Source organism: Kogia breviceps, chromosome 3 (assembly GCF_026419965.1).
Source record: "Kogia breviceps isolate mKogBre1 chromosome 3, mKogBre1 haplotype 1, whole genome shotgun sequence".
NCBI lineage: Eukaryota > Metazoa > Chordata > Mammalia > Artiodactyla > Physeteridae > Kogia > Kogia breviceps.
In genome coordinates, this window is record NC_081312.1 from 32,888,063 (window position 1) to 32,904,091 (window position 16,029).

Here is a 16,029-nt window from a genome sequence, read left to right on the forward strand (position 1 = left end):
ATTCGTGCAGGGACTGTGATGCAACCTGGACAGATCACATCTAGACCCACAGCCGGATGGGACCTAAGGCTGGACACTCATGGGGCTGAGAGGCTTGGTAAGGATGGGCCAGAAAATGCAGCCCCTTTAGAGTAATACTGCCTGGTCCCCATTCCATGGGTCCCAAATCTCCAGGTGCTGGGGACCCTTCCTACAGCTAAAACATGCATGGGACACCTAGAGGATGGTATACCGGCTGATTGGGAAGAGTTTGGAAAAGGCACCTCATCTCCTCATCTCCTGGTGGTCGGGTTCCCCCCTCCAGCCTCCTTCCTAACAATCTCCCCACTTGGGGAAGTCAGCACCTTCAACATCCTGTTTCACACAGTTTAGAATTTGTCCGGAGGATGAAGCCGAAGGGGAGGAACCAATGAGAGACAAGCCCTAGTTGTTTGGACAGGCATATGCCACTCTAATTTCCAATCAGGAAGAGGAACTGACCAAAGGCTCAGCTTGCCCCCAGAACCAGAATAGGGTTTGAAGCAATCCTGCTGTTTTGTGGCCAGTTCCCAAAACAACAAGTTGAAAACTGGAGCTCAGGGGCACTGCAATTCAGAAAGCTGCAGGGTTGTAAATGGTGCCTATCGTCGAAAAATGTCTTTAGGTAAGTCATCGAAAAGTACTTGTAAGCAAGGCTGAATTGCAGGAAAGGGATTTCAAGAGGTAGACTGGACCTGCCATTAAAATACATGAAAAGGGGGCTTCCCTGGTGGCGCAGTGGTTGAGAGTCCGCCTGCCGAGGCAGGGGACACGGGTTCGTGCCCCGGTCCGGGAAGATCCCACATGCCGCGGAGCGGCTGGGCCCGTGAGCCGTGGCCGCTGAGCCTGCGTGTCCGGAGCCTGTGCTCCGCAACGGGAGAGGCCACAACAGTGAGAGGCCTGCGTACCACAAAAAAATAATAATAATAAAAGTAAAATACATGAAAAGCGGCTGAACTTTGCCAATGATGCAGTTGGCCATAAAGGACGTATGCGTTTTTCCTGAATATCAGGAAAAACGCATACGTCCTTTTTGGCCAACCAAACAGGCGGACAATGCAAATCAACACTACAGAGAGGTATCACTTTGCATCGGTCAAGTGATTTGGGAGATTTGGGACCCATGAAATGGGGACCAGGCATGAGAAGGGCCATCCTCACAAAGTGTAAAAAACAGAAATGCAGGACAGCGTGTGGAGAAGGGGGAGCCCTGTTATGCTGATGGTGGGAATGTAAATTGCCAACAGCCACTCTGGAGAAGTGTATTGTGTTTAATAAAACTTCCACTCATGGGTGTATATCTCAGGAAAACCAAAAATCGACAGGACACAGGCATCCCAACGCTTAGTGCTGCTCTGTTTACAAGAGCCTTGACTTGGATACAACCTAAATGTACTTGGAAGGAAAAAGTGGATAAAGAATATGTGGTACTTATGTACAATCGAATATTACTCAGCCATGAAATCAATGAAATAAGGCCAGTTGCAGCAACTCGAGTGGACTTAGGTATGATCATTCTAAGTGACATAAGTCAGACAGAAAAAGAGACTTATCATAAGTTATCACTTATTGGTGGAATCTAAAAATGGCTACACATGAACTAAATTACAAAACAGAAACAGAGTCACACATTTAGGGTTTCCCTGTTGGCGCAGTGGTTAAGAATCCGCCTGCCAATGCAGGGGACACGGGTTCAAGCCCTGGTCTGGGAAGATCCCACATGCCACGGAACAACTAAGCCCGTGTGCTACAAATACTGAGCCTGCGCTATAGAGCTCGCAAGCCACAACTACTGAGCCCCCGTGTCACAACTACTGAAGCCTGCACAACTAGAGCCCATGCTCTGCAACGAGAAGCCACTGCAAGCCCGCACACCGCAATGAAGAGTAGCCCCCACTTGCCACAATTAGAGAAAGCCTGCATGCAGCAACGAAGACCAAATGCAGCCAAAAATAAATAAAATAAGTAAATTTATATATTTAAAAAAAACCAAAAAACTCCAAGAAAATAACATAAGAGAGTATATTCATGACTAGGGATAAGGTAAGATTTGTTACACAGCACTATATAGATCTTCTGATCATCAAGCTTTAACAATAAAAGAATGTAAAGGCAATCCACAGAATGGGGGAAGACATTTACTGTACATTTAACTCACAAAGGGTTCATAACCAAAATATATAAAGAACTATAAATCAGTAAGAAAAAGACAACCCAATAGAAAAAGAGGCAAGAGACTTGAACAAGTACTCCATAAAAGAAGATATCAAAATGATCAATAAAATATAGAAAGATGCTCAATCTCAGTACTGGTCAGGGACATGCAAATTAAAACCACAATGAAATATTACTACATATCCATTAGGATGGCTAAAATTTTAAAATCTGACAGTACCAAATGTGGACAAGGATATAAGACAAAGGGAATTTTCATACAGTCTTGGTGAGAGATTAAATTAGTAGAACCACTTCTGAAAACAGCTAGAAACAATGGGTACACTCATTACTACTGATGAGGCTAAACCAGTTAAAACTACCCTGGAAAACAATTTGGCATTATTTATAAAAGTTAAAGATATATATACAAACTCTATGACCTAGAACTCCACTCATAGATACATATGCCCAATAATAATAAGTGCATTTGTTCACTGCAGCATTCTTTGTAAGAGCTCCAAACTGTAAACAACCCAAAAGTCCATCAATATTAGAACAGATGAATAAATCATGATATATTTACACAATGGACATATGGCAATGAATCAGTCACACACAACGTGGGTAAATCTCACAAACGTAATGTTGAACAAAAGAAGCCAGACACAAAATACAAAATTGATAGTTTCATTTACATTAAATTTAAAAAGCAGACAAAACTCAATTATCGTGCCTAGGCATGCATGTTTAAGTAGTAAAAGTATAAAGAAAAACATGAAAGTAAATACCATAAAATCAGGATAATAGTAACCCTTGGTGGGAGGACAGTGATTACTCGGGGTCACAAGGGAAGCTTCTGAGGTACTAGCAAATTCTGTTTCTTGACCTAGTATCCAGTTACACAGCTGTTCTCTTTTGGTGAAATCATTTAGCTGTTTTTGTTTCAGGCACTTTTCTTGATGTGTTTTATTTCACAATAAAAAAGGTTAAAAAAAAAAAGACTCAAGGGGTAAGTTAAATAGCAGATTACACAAAACTAAAGAAAGAAAAAGGGAACTATAAAAGAGACCTGAAGAAATTGTGCAGAATGAATCCAGAGAGACTAAGATACATTAAATATAAAAGAGATTACCAGACTTGTAGGAGAGCAGAAAAAGTTCAGAATATAGCTGATCTAATTCCAGCAAGAAAGAAGAAGGAAAAAAAAAAGTAAGAAGAAGAAGGTGAAAGAGGAGGGGTAGGAAGAAGAGGAGGAGGAGAAGAAGAAAAAACAGGGTAAAGGTAATCTTCAAAGAGAATTTAAAAATTGATATATGATACCCATCTTTACATCCAGGATATCTCTCTGAATCCCAAACAAGAAATACAGAAAGATAACAACACTAGTCTCATGACAGTGAATCTTCAGAACCAGCAACTCAAAAAGATCTTAAAAGGAGCTACCAAAAATTAGATTACCTATAAAGAATCAACATTTACACTCACAGTTATTTTCAACAGCAACAATGGAAGCCAGAAGAAAGTGGAATGTGATCTTGAAAATGATAAGTTGCTAAACTAGAATTTCATATCCAGTGAAAATATCTTCAAAGATCAAAATCAAGACACTTTCAAAACAATAATAATTAAGTTTACTATCAATGACCCCTCAAGAAATGAACTTCTAAAGGACAACCTTAAAGAGAATGATGCCAGAAAGTTCTGAGATATAAGGAAAGATGAGCAAAGAAAAAGGTAAACACTTTGGTAAACTGAAACAAATACTGACTGTGTAAAACAAGAACAAAAACAATAACTAAGCAAATACTTACACAAAAGTGAATGAGAGAAAACAAATCAGAAATGGAAGAATGAAAAGAAGGAGGATGGATGAAAGCTCACTGTTTACTAATGTTTTCTTCTATGGTTGTTGGTGTAAATATGTCTAAAATGATATAGAAATATGTTTATTTCTAAAATGATATAATTCTTGTACACAATAAACAAAAGGTGCCCAATCCTTTCCTGATGGCCCAAGGTCATTGGTATAAACTACTACTGCTATTGCTGATATAAAGTAATACCCTGGGGCTTCCCTGGTGGCGCAGTTGTTGAGAGGCTACCTGCCGATGCAGGGGACACAGGTTCGTGCCCCGGTCTGGGAGGATCCCACATGCCGCGGAGCGGCTGGGCCCGTGAGCCATGGCCGCCGAGCCTGGTCCGGAGCCTGTGCTCCGCAACGGGAGAGGCTACAACAGTGAGAGGCCTGCGTACCAAAAAAAAAACAAAATAAAGTAATACCCTCGAGAACTCCCTGGCGGTCCAGTGGCTAAGACTCCACACTTTCAAGCAGAGGGTGCAGGTTCAATCCCTGGTCAGAGAACTAAGATCCCGCAAGCCGTGCAGTGCACGGCCAAAAAAGAAAAAAAAAGAAATACCCTCAGTAGCTCCATAAGGCTTTATGTGACTACTAAACTTTTCCCACACTGTCAGGTGTTCTCTTCTTGGTCATCATTGTATTGGCATCTTTAGTTCCTCCTACCAACCTGTGATCTGATTTTGTGGCAGCAATTCTGCTTAGGGCCTCTTTCGATTACATTTCCTGGCTCTTGACTGTATTCCAGATACCCAGAAGACACAGATCACAGAATTTTGGCAAGGTATAATGCTGAATTAATAAGAGATGATAACTGTGACTTATTTATATTTTGTAGTATCTTCTGTTGCAAGGAGATTAAAGTTCACTCTGTGAATCAGAATGACAGAAGAGTAGGTGTACCATATTATCCTCATCACAACTATGTAACAACTCCCCCAAAATAATAGCTATTAGAAAAATTAACCGGTGGTTAAGGAGAACCAGCTCAAATGCTGGTTACTAGCTTCATAGCCTTGGGCAAGTAACTAAACCTTTTAACAGTTGCTATCTGTAAAGAAATAATAACAGTATCTTCCTACAAAGGATTATTGTCAAAATTAAATGAGATAATGAAAAAAAAACCAACATAATACCTGGCTTAGAGTAAATAGTGTCTAGCATTTAAACTATTATCTTTTTAAATCCCAATTTGTGTAATAAACACACATTTAACTAGACCTCCTTAACTATCTTCTCCATGGCATCCTTTGAAAATACTATTAAAAATATTAACAGTAGCTAATATACAATGAGCAATTACTCTCTGTTAAAATTGTGCTGAAGTCTATATAGGGATTATCTATTTGAATCCTTAAAAAAGCCCTGGGCGGTAGATACCATTACACCCCCCGCTACAGATAAGTACACTGAGGCTCAAAGAGGTTAAGTACTTGTGCCAGTTCACAGAATAAGTGGTGAAAATGGACTCATGTAGCTCAGACTCCAGGATCCATGATTATAAGCACTCCCCTATCCTGAGAAGAGAAGCCGCTTCTCCTTCTGCTAAAATCTATTCACAAATAAGTTGAGAACAAGCTGATTCTCCTTTAATCTTATCCTCTATTTGACTATTCAAGGTCCCTAGCTGGAAAAGCAGAAAAGATACGCTTCGTTTTTGCTTTTTAACTTACCCACTCACAGTCGATTCCAAGCACTGGAAAATCTTCTAACTCACTCCTAAGCAAGGGCTCCATTTGATCCCACTCCGCCTCCTGAGACACAGTCAACACCTTTGCTCCAAGGATCCTCTCTTCCCACGAGGCTCTGGGGGCACTGGAGTGCGGCTGGTCCTCTGCTGGAGCAGGCCGCTCTCTCCCGCCTGGCACTTTCGGCTGCTGCTGTGACAGCTGCTGCTGGGTCACGCGACTTGCTTTACTCCTCCAGCGCTGGATGCCTTTCCACAGGACAAACCCCCCGACAGCCATACCAAGAAGGGTGGTCACTGTCAAAACCACTAAGTGTTTAGACATCTTCAACTTTTCTGTTGTTTAGGAAAGCATATCAGTAATCCCACAATCTGCAAAACAAATGGCAACAATATATTCACATACAGAATTTAAAGCTCCACAGACACAAGTCCCGCCCCCCCAAAAAATATTGCGTTCACAATCCATGTGCTCACAAACTAAAAAAATTGCTACAAATTTCCACATGAAACAGTGGTATTTTAAAATATGTTTCCCCTTTTGTATATCCTGTACTCCACCTCTATCTCCATCCAAGAAAAACCCCCTGCCCTCTACCAGTTGCCCAGGGCTCTCTTAATCCTATAAAATCACATCAATCAAAACAGAATAAACTAGACTCTTACTTCCACTTGCTGATTTATTGTGAGTAAATTTTAGTTAATGGATCTTCCTCAGGGTGTTTGTGTTTGAACCTTCAATCTCTAAGAGTTGAATGGAAACGCCTGCTTTGCAATTTAAAACAAATCTAGGGCTTCCCTGGTGGCGCAGTGGTTGAGAGTCTGCCTGCCGATGCAGGGGACACGGGTTCGTGCACCGGTCGGGGAAGATCCCACATGCTGCGGAGCGGCTGGGCCTGTGAGCCATGGCCGCTGAGCCTGTGCGTCCGGAGCCTGTGCTCCACAATGGGAGAGGCCACAACAGTGAGGCCCGTGTACCGCAAAAAAAAAAAAAATTAAAAAAATCTAATCATCAGCAAGTGGTAGGGGGACTTTTACTTTTCTAGGAGGCGTGGCTGGTGAGGGATGGAGCAAACGGACTTGAGTACACGTGGATTATCCGTTGCTCCAGAGGTCTCGGTAGTTCTCCGTGGAAACACACTCAGTTATTGAGGGTAAGCTAGGGCAGTACAAAAGGGAAGACAGGACTAGAAAAGAAAAAGAAAAGAACAGAACTTAGAGAGCCAGGATGTTCAGGAGGAGGTTGCAAACTGAAATGTCCACAGGGTCCAAACAGGATAACATAAGTGAAGCAAGCCAAGTGCAAGAGGAAACTGACACAGACATCCTACTAAATAAGTAGGAACTGTCTTCCTTTCTATCACAAAATAGCCTCTTTTCCACTTTTTGTACATGAAATAAAACTCATATTTTATGTCAAGACAAGAAAAATTTAAACAAAAAATTTTTTTCTATCCTTTGGCCTCCTCTCTCCTCCCACTCTGCACTGTGTATCTACATTATGCATTAACCTAACCTTCCCCACTGACAGAAATACCTGCTCAACCATAAAGAGCAATATTCTAGCATCAATAAGACAACTCCATAAAGATGCCATTCCTTCTTGATCTCATAAGGGGTCACATGGCACTTAGATCTGGATTATGTAAACTGCCAATAATACAGCATTTGATGTACAGCCTCTGTCTCAAAAAACTTATATAACTGTGCCTTGACTTCTAAGCGGTGGAACAGGTCTCAGAGCTTTCTGAGATGCTCTTCCTGGGTTATAATCCTCAAATTTGGCTCAAATAAAATCTTCCATTTCTTTCTTAGACTGACTGATTAATTTTTTCATCAATGCTTACAATGTGGTTTTTCTCCATCTATCTCTTGTTTTCCTATTTTTGACAGAAAAATAGGCATATACAACTCTTTCTGTACTTTTTTTTTTTTTTTTGTGGTACGCGGGCCTCTCACTGTTGTGGCCTCTCCCGTTGCGGAGCACAGGCTCCGGACGTGCAGGCTCAGTGGCCATGGCTCACGGGCCCAGCCGCTCCGCGGCATGTGGGATCTTCCCGGACCTGGGCACGAACCCGTGTCCCCTGCATCGGCAGGCGGATTCTCAACCACTGCGCCACCAGGGAAGCCCTCTGTACTATTTTTAAAAACAACAGTAAATGTGTAACAATAAATGGTAAGTGGCCTTTGGCCTCAATAATGGAGAGAAAACACGGGAGAGCAACCATTCAGCACAAGCTGTTGATACTGTTTGTGAAGAAGGCCCAGTGAGGTCACATTATCCTGATTACTCAAGAAAAGTTAGATATCTGAATTTTATGTGAAATATCACCAATTTTAAGTGTTAGCAACAAATTTAGAGTTTTTGAAACATTGTGCCAGCCAAATAAAAACATTTTGGGCTCTGGGTTACCCATCTGTAGGCTCTAACCTAAAATCTATACTGCCCAAAGACACAGTGACCTATTAGACCCTGCCTACACTTCTCTATGGATGAGAGTTTCCCATTCAATGGGAATTCCATTTTTTTAGGGGGGGGGGACATGCTGTGGGGCATGTGGGATCTTAGTTCCCTGACTAGGGATTGAACCCGGGCCACAGTGGTGAAAGCCCGGGATCCTAACCACTAGACTACCAGGGAACTCCCAATGTGTACTACTTTTATCAATTTTTAAAAGTGTCAACAGCAAATTTTTAAAAATAATTTAATATTTACAACAACCCTAGGCTATAATTATGCCTACAGAGATATTCGGCAATGGAGAGGAAAAATGGAATCACAATTATTACAGTACTAATGAAAATAAAATGGCTATGCTGTTTTAAAATATTTATTTTTTTGCAGAAACTATGCTTAAGTATTCATAAGTACTTTCTCCAGCACTTTTATTGAAGAGGAAACTGAGACTTAATGAGATCAAAGAACTTGCATAGAGGGATTTCTAGTTAAAATACTCTGAGAAGGGCTTCCCTGGTGGCGCAGTGGTTGAGAATCCGCCTGCCGATGTGGGAGACACGGGTTCGTGCCCTGGTCCGGGAAGATCCCACATGCCGCGGAGCAACTGAGCCCGTGAGCCATGGCCGCTAGGCCTGCGCGTCCGGAGCCTGTGCTCCGCAACGGGAGAGGCCACAACAGTGAGAGGCCCGCATACCACAAAAAAAAAAAAAAATACTCTGAGAAGACATAAAAACCCTTCCCTTTCTCGCTCTAAACAATACAAATGTTGGAGAAAACATTAAAAAGATAATAAGGGGTTTCCCTGGTGGCACAGTGGTTAAGACTCCATGCTCCCAATGCAGGGGGCCCAGGCTGAATCCCTGGTAAGGGAACTAGATTCCACATGCTTGTTGCAACTGAGTTCACATGCCACAACTAAGGAGCCGGCAGGCTGCAAGTAAGGAGCCCGCCTGCCACAACTAAAGAGCCCACATGACACAGCTAAGACCAAGCACAACCAAATAAATAAATAAACAAATATTTTTAAAAAGATAATAAAAGTTTAATACACAGTTAAACTTAAAAAGAAGAAAGGGAAATCATCAAGTGTCAGAAATGGAAGAAGAGAACCCACAGTGGGTAGGAGATAAAGCCGGGCAGAGACCAGAACTCATACCAGCCCCAGTGCTGGAGAATATCACCAGCCCAGGGACAGAAGTCTAGGCCACAGGCCCAGGGCACAGTGGAAATGCAGGAGAGTGTTGCCTTGTCCATGAACAAGAACCTGTAAGTGTTCACCTACTATGGCCCAGGCAAGACCCCTGCCCAAGGCTGAGAATATGAACACAGTCCCTTGAAGATCGGCCAAAGTGGTAGAATAGAAAGACCCTGAGCTCACTTCCTCTCATAAGCACACCAAAACCACAACTATCTGCAGAACAACCATCTATGAAAAAGACCAAAACCTCCCAGAAAAGATTGTCTACAACTAAAGACACAAAGAAGGAACCACAAGATGAGTAGGAGGGGACATGATATAATCAAGTCCCATACTCCCAGGTGGGCAACACACAAACTGGAGAATACTTATAGTGCAGACGTGGGAATTCCCTGGTGGTCCAGTGGTTAGGACTCCGCGCTTTCACTGCTAAGGGTGTGGGTTCGATCCCTGGTCACAGAACTAAGATTCTACAAGCCACATGGTCAAAAAAAAAAAAAAAAAGTTATAGTGCAGAAGTTCTCCCACAGAAGTGAGAGTTCTGAGCCCCACGTTAGGCTCCCCAGCCTGGGGGTCCTGCACCAGGAAGACTAGCCCCCAGATCATTTGGCTTTGAAGGCCAGCCAGGCTTAATTACAGGAAGGACTGGGAAATACAACTTCACTCTTAAAGGGCACACACAAGATCTTACATGCACCGGGACTCAGGGCAAAAGCAGTAACTTGATGAGTCAAACCTACCTGCTGGCCTTGGAGAGGTGGGGAGCAGGCTGTAGCTGACAACAGCTACATTTGGCAGCTCAGTCACATTTGGAAGCCAGTGCTGGTGGGCGTGATCTTGGGCTCCTCCCTCTAGCCATTAGAGCCAAGACCTAGCCTCATCCAATAGTCTGTAGGCACCAGTGCTGGGATGCCGCAGGCCAAACAACTAACTGAGTGGGGACACAGCGCCACCCATAAGCAGACAGGCTTCCTAAAGTCCTCCTGAGCCCACAGACTCTTCTAGACACTCCTCTAGACAGGGCCTTACCCACCAGAGGGCCAAGACCCAGCTCCACCCACCAGTGGGCAGACATTGGCCCTGCCCTCCAGGAAGCCTGCACTAGCCTCTAGACCAGCCTCAGCCACCAGGGGACAGACACCAGACACAAGAAAACCACAATCCCACAGCCTGTGGACCTAGCCTGCCCACAGCAGGATAGACCCTACCCTGGGACCAGCTGAGCCCTGGCCCTGTGCACTAGCAGGCCAATGCAAGTTTCGGGACACCCCAGACCCCATACCAACTATGTCAGGAATCACCACCTCCCTCCCAACCAATGATCTATAACAAGCTCTGGGATCCCTGGACCCTGCAACCAGACTACAGTAACTGGCTCTGCCTGCCCGTAGTCCAACAGTAACCTCAGGGCCTGGCTTCAGTCACCAGTGGGCAGGCAACAGCCCCAGAGTCCTCCAGACCCTGACTCCACCCACCAGTGAGCCAGCACTAGCCCCAGGACTCCCTAGGGTTCTGAAGCCAGTCACCTTGTTACCAGGCCCTCTTAACAGCACCCAGCAGCATCCATACAAGGCAGGTCCTGGCAACCAACCAGACTAGGGACCAACCAGGCCTATCAGACCACCCACCCAGCCCTCTTAAGGGCTATATAGGACTTAAGGAGCTTAAGGGCTCCTAGAGCATATAGCTTGGGTGATGAGACAGGAGCGCACTGCTGGGACACATAGGACATCTCCTACAGAAGGACACTTCTTCAAGGTCAAGAAATGTAACTAATCTACCACATACATAAAAATAAAAATAGCAACTTAGACAAAATGAGGCAGCAGAGGAACATGTTCCAGATGAAGGAGCAAGATAAAACCCCAGAAGAAGAACTAAGTGAAGTGAAGGTAGGCTATCTACCTGAGAAAGAGTTCAGAGTAATGATTGCAAAGATGATCAAAGAACGCAGGAGGAAAATGGATACACAAAGTGAGAAGTTAGAAGTTTTTAACTGAGAACTAGAAATTATAAAGAACAACTAGAGATGAAGAATACAAGAACTGAAATGAAAAATACACTAGAAGGAATAAATAGTAGGCTAAATGATACAGAGGGATGGATCAGTGACCTGGAGGACAAAGTAGTGGAAATCACTGCCACTGAACAGAAAAAAAAAAGAATGAAAAGAAATGAGAACTGTTTAAGAGACTTCTGGGATAACATCGAGCCCACTAATATTCACATTATAGGGGTCCCAGAAGAATAAGAGAAAGAGAAAGAGCCTGAGAAAATATTTGAAGACATAATAGCTGAAAACTTTCCTAACCTGGGAAAGGAAACAGACATATAAGTCCAGGAAGCACACAGTCCCATACAGGATTAACCCAAAGAGGAACACACCAAGACACATTGTAATCAAAATGACAAAAACTAAAGATAGAGAATATTAAAAGCAGTAAGGGAAAAGCAACAAATAATATACAAGGCTATCAGCTTATTTTCTGTAGAAACTCTGCAGGCCAGAATGGAGTGGCACTAATCCCACTCATGAGGGCTCCACCCTCATGATCTAATCACTTCTCAAAGCACCCCCAATTGGGGTTAATTTTCAACATATGAATTTTGAGGGGACACAAAACATTCAGCCTATAGCACTCTTAAATATGAAAAGACATCCAAGAATCACCAGTTATTGCAGGCGTGTCTCCAACATCATTAATTAGCATTTTCTAAGGAACATGTATAGAATTCTGCACCCAGCATTCTTTAAAAACATAGAAAGAAAGAGATGTAACATGTCTCAACATAATAAAGGCCATACATGACAAACCTACAGCTAACATCATAGTCAGTGGTGGAGGCTGAAAGCATTTCCTCTAAGATCAGGAAGAAGACAAGGACGCCCATTCTCACCACTTTTATTCAACATAGTTTTGGAAGTCCTAGCCACATCAATCAGAGAAGAAAAAAATAAATAAAAGGAATCCAGATTAGAAAGGAAGAAGTAAAACAGTCACTGTTTGCAGATGACATGATACTATCCTAAAGATGCCACCAGAAAACTACTAGAACCCATCAATGAACTGGGTAAAGTTGCAGGATACAAAATTAATATACAGAAAACTGATGCATTTCTATACAATAACAACAAACTATCAGAAAGAGAAATTAAGGAAACAATCCCATTTACCATCACATCAAAAAGAATAAAATCCTTAGGAATAAACCTACCTAAGGGGCTTCCCTGGTGGCGTAGTGGTTGAGAGTCCGCCTGCCAATTCAGGGGACGCGGGTTCGTGCCCCAGTCCGGGAAGATCCCACATGCTGCGGAGCGGCTAGGCCCGTGAGCCATGGCCGCTGAGTCTGCACGTACAGAGCCTGTGCTCTGCAACGGGAGAGGCCACAATGGTGAGAGGCCCGCATACTGCAAAAAAAAAAAAAAAAAAACCTACCTAAGGAGGTAAAAGAGTTGTACTTGGAAAACTATAAGATGCTGATGAAAGAAACTGAAGATGATACAAACATATGGAAAGATACATTGTGTTCTTGGATAGGAAGAATTAATGTGAAAAGGACCTTACTACCCAAGGCAATCTACAGATTCAATGCAATCCCTACCAAATACCAATGGTAGTTCTTCACAGAATTAGAACAAAAAATTTTACTATTTGTATGTAAACGACCCTGACTAGCCAAAGCAATCTTGAGAAAGAAAAATGGAGCTGGAGGAATCAGGCTCCCTGACTTCAGACTATACTACAAAGCTAGAGTAATCAAAACAGTATGGTACTGGCACAAAAAACAGAAATATAAATCTATGGAACAGGACAGAAAGTCCAGAGATAAACCCATGCACCTCTGATTACCTAATCTATAACAAAGGAGACAAGAATATACAATGGAGAAAAGATACTCTTCAATAGGTGATGCTGGGAAAACTGGACAGCTACATGTAAAAGAATGAAACTAGAACATTCTCTAATATCACATACAAAAATAAACTCAAAATGGATTAAAGACCTAAATGTAAGACTGGATACTATAAAACTCCTAGAAGAAAACATAAGTAGAACACTCTTTGACATAAATTGCAATATTTTTTTCGATCCATCTCCTAAAGCAAATAAAAGAAGAAATAAACTAATAGGATTTAGTTAAATGTAAAAGCTTTTGCACAGAAAAAAAAAGAAAGAAAAAGATTGTTATTTAAAAATGTATTTTTAAAATTTTTTTTAAAAAAGAAAAAAAAAGGGACTTCCCTGGTGGTGCAGTGGTTAAGAATCTGCCTGCCAATGCAGGGGACATGGGTTCAATCCCTGGTCCAGGAAGACCCCACATGCCATGGAGCAACTAAGGCCGTGCACCACAACTACTGAGCCTGCACTCTAGAGCCCATGAGCCACAACTACTGAGCCTGCACACCACAACTACTGAAGCCCAGGTGCCCTAGAGCCCACATGCCACAACTACTGAAGCCCGTGTGCTCTAGGTCCTGTGTGCCGCAACTACTGATCCCATGTGCTGCAATTACTGAAGCCCGCGCGCCTAGAGCCCACGCCCCGCAACAAGAGAAGCCACTGCAATGAGAAGCCCGCACACCACAACAAAGAGTAGCCCCCGCTCGCCACAACTAGAGAAAGCCCATTCGCAGTAACAAAGATCCAACACAGCCAAAAAAAAAAGCTTTTGCACAGCAAAGGAAACCACTGACAAAATGAAAAGACAATCTATTGAATAGGAGAAAATATTTGCAAATGATAATGACCAATAAGGGATTAATATCCAGTATATATAAACAGCTCATACAACTCAACATCAAAAAACAAAAAAAACCCAAACAACCCAATTAAAAAGTGGGCAGAAGAACTGAATAGCCATTTTTCCAAAGAGGAAATGCAGATGGCCAGCAGGCACGTGAAAAGATGCTGAACACTTAATCATCAGGGAAGTGCAAATCAAAACCACATTCTCACACCTGTCAGAATGCCCATCATCAAAAAAACCCACAAATAACAAATGTTGGCGAGGATGCGGAGAACAGGGAATCCTTGTACACTGTTGGTAGGAAGGTAGACTGGTGCAGCCACTGTGGAAAACAGTATGGAGGTTTCTCAAAAAACTGAAAATAGAACTACCATATGACCCAGCAATTCCACTCCTTGGAATATACCCCCCCAAAAGCTAAAACACTAATTTGAAAAGATACATGCACCCCAATGTTCATTGCAGCACTATTTACAATAGCCAAGACATGGAAGCAACCTAAATGTCCATCAACAGATGAATGGATAAAGAAGATGTGGTATATATACATAATGTAGTATTACTTAGCCATTAAAAAAGAATGAAATAATGCCATTTGCAGCAACATGGATGGACTTAGAGATTCATACTAAGTGAAGTAAGTCAAAGACAAATATCAAAGGATACTCCTTAAATGTGAAATCTAAAAAAATGACACAAATGAACTTATTTACAAAACAAAAACGGACCCTCAGACATAGAAAACAAACTTATGATTACCAAAGGGGAAGGTTGGAGAGGGATAAAATAGGAGTTTGGGATTAACATATACACATTACTATATATAAAACAGATAACCAACAAGGACCTACTGTATAGCCCAGTACTCCAAATATACTCAATATTTTGTAATAACCTATAAGGGAAAAGAATCTGAAAAAGGATGTATATATTTGAATCACTTTGCTGTACACCTGAAACTAACACAACATTGTAAATCAACTATACTTCAATAATTTTTTTTAAAAAGAAGATACAGTATATACAAAGGACTACTACTCAGCCATAAAAAAAATGAAAATTTACCATTGCAGCAACATGGATGAACTTAGAGGGCATTACACAAAGTGAAATAAGTCAGACAGAGAAAGACAAATACTGTATAATATCACCAACATGTGTAATCTAAAAAATACAACAAACTAATGAATATAACAGAAAGAAGCAGACTCACAGAGAACAAACTAGTGGTTACCAGTGTGGAGAGGGAAGGGGGAGGGGCAATATAGGGATAGAAGGAAAAAAGGGGGTTATTTTGGGATTATATGAAATCATGTGTGTGAAACTTTTGAAAACTGTAAAGTATTATAGAATATAAAGAATCTTTCATTCAATTAAAAAAAAGAATATGAACAGAGTCCCCCATGAAAGGACAGCCCCTCAAACCTGCACTCTGGACAGATAAAGGACCCAAATTCACATTACCCTTGAAAAAGGAAACCCTCAGCCAAGAAACTAAAACTAAAATGCTTAGAACTGGTCAGTTCTGCTGGAACCAGGCAGAGCTAATCATAAAACTGTTTTACCATGCAGGACTCCCACGGAAGATCACTCCCTAGAAGAGTGCTCACAAACGAATGAAAATAAAACAAAACCCCAAACCCTAAAATCAATAATAATAACTCACAGAGCCAGCAAAAAAATATCTATAACTGAGATCTGAAAGAGACTTCAAAGTAACAACCAGGGAAATTCAGGAAAATAAAATCCCAAACATGAACAGTAGGCAACAAAAAGTAGAATTTCTAGATATGAAAAATATGTTAAAAATTTTAAAAAACTCAACAGACAGGCTAAACAGCAGATCAGACATACAGAGAGAGAGAAAAAGTTACTGAACTGAGGATAAATCTGAGGAAGTCACCCAG

At 41.9% G+C, this 16,029-nt stretch overlaps 1 protein-coding gene across 5 annotated transcripts in view; it reads right to left on the reverse strand.

Moving 5' to 3' along the window:
• EXD2 (exonuclease 3'-5' domain containing 2) overlaps positions 1-16,029 on the reverse strand; it is an 85,799-nt gene that overhangs the window by 29,551 nt on the left and 40,219 nt on the right. For 2 of the 5 annotated variants that reach the window (XM_059056763.2, XM_059056762.2), the window contains exon 2: positions 5,704-6,089. In XM_059056763.2, coding sequence (XP_058912746.1) covers positions 5,704-6,042 — 339 coding nt within the window. In that variant the 5' untranslated portion in view covers positions 6,043-6,089. Of the gene's footprint in view, positions 1-4,592; positions 4,901-5,703; positions 6,090-12,589; positions 12,651-16,029 lie in introns of those variants that run through there. The other 3 variants (XM_067028272.1, XM_059056764.2, XM_059056765.2) reach the window with 3 other exon arrangements.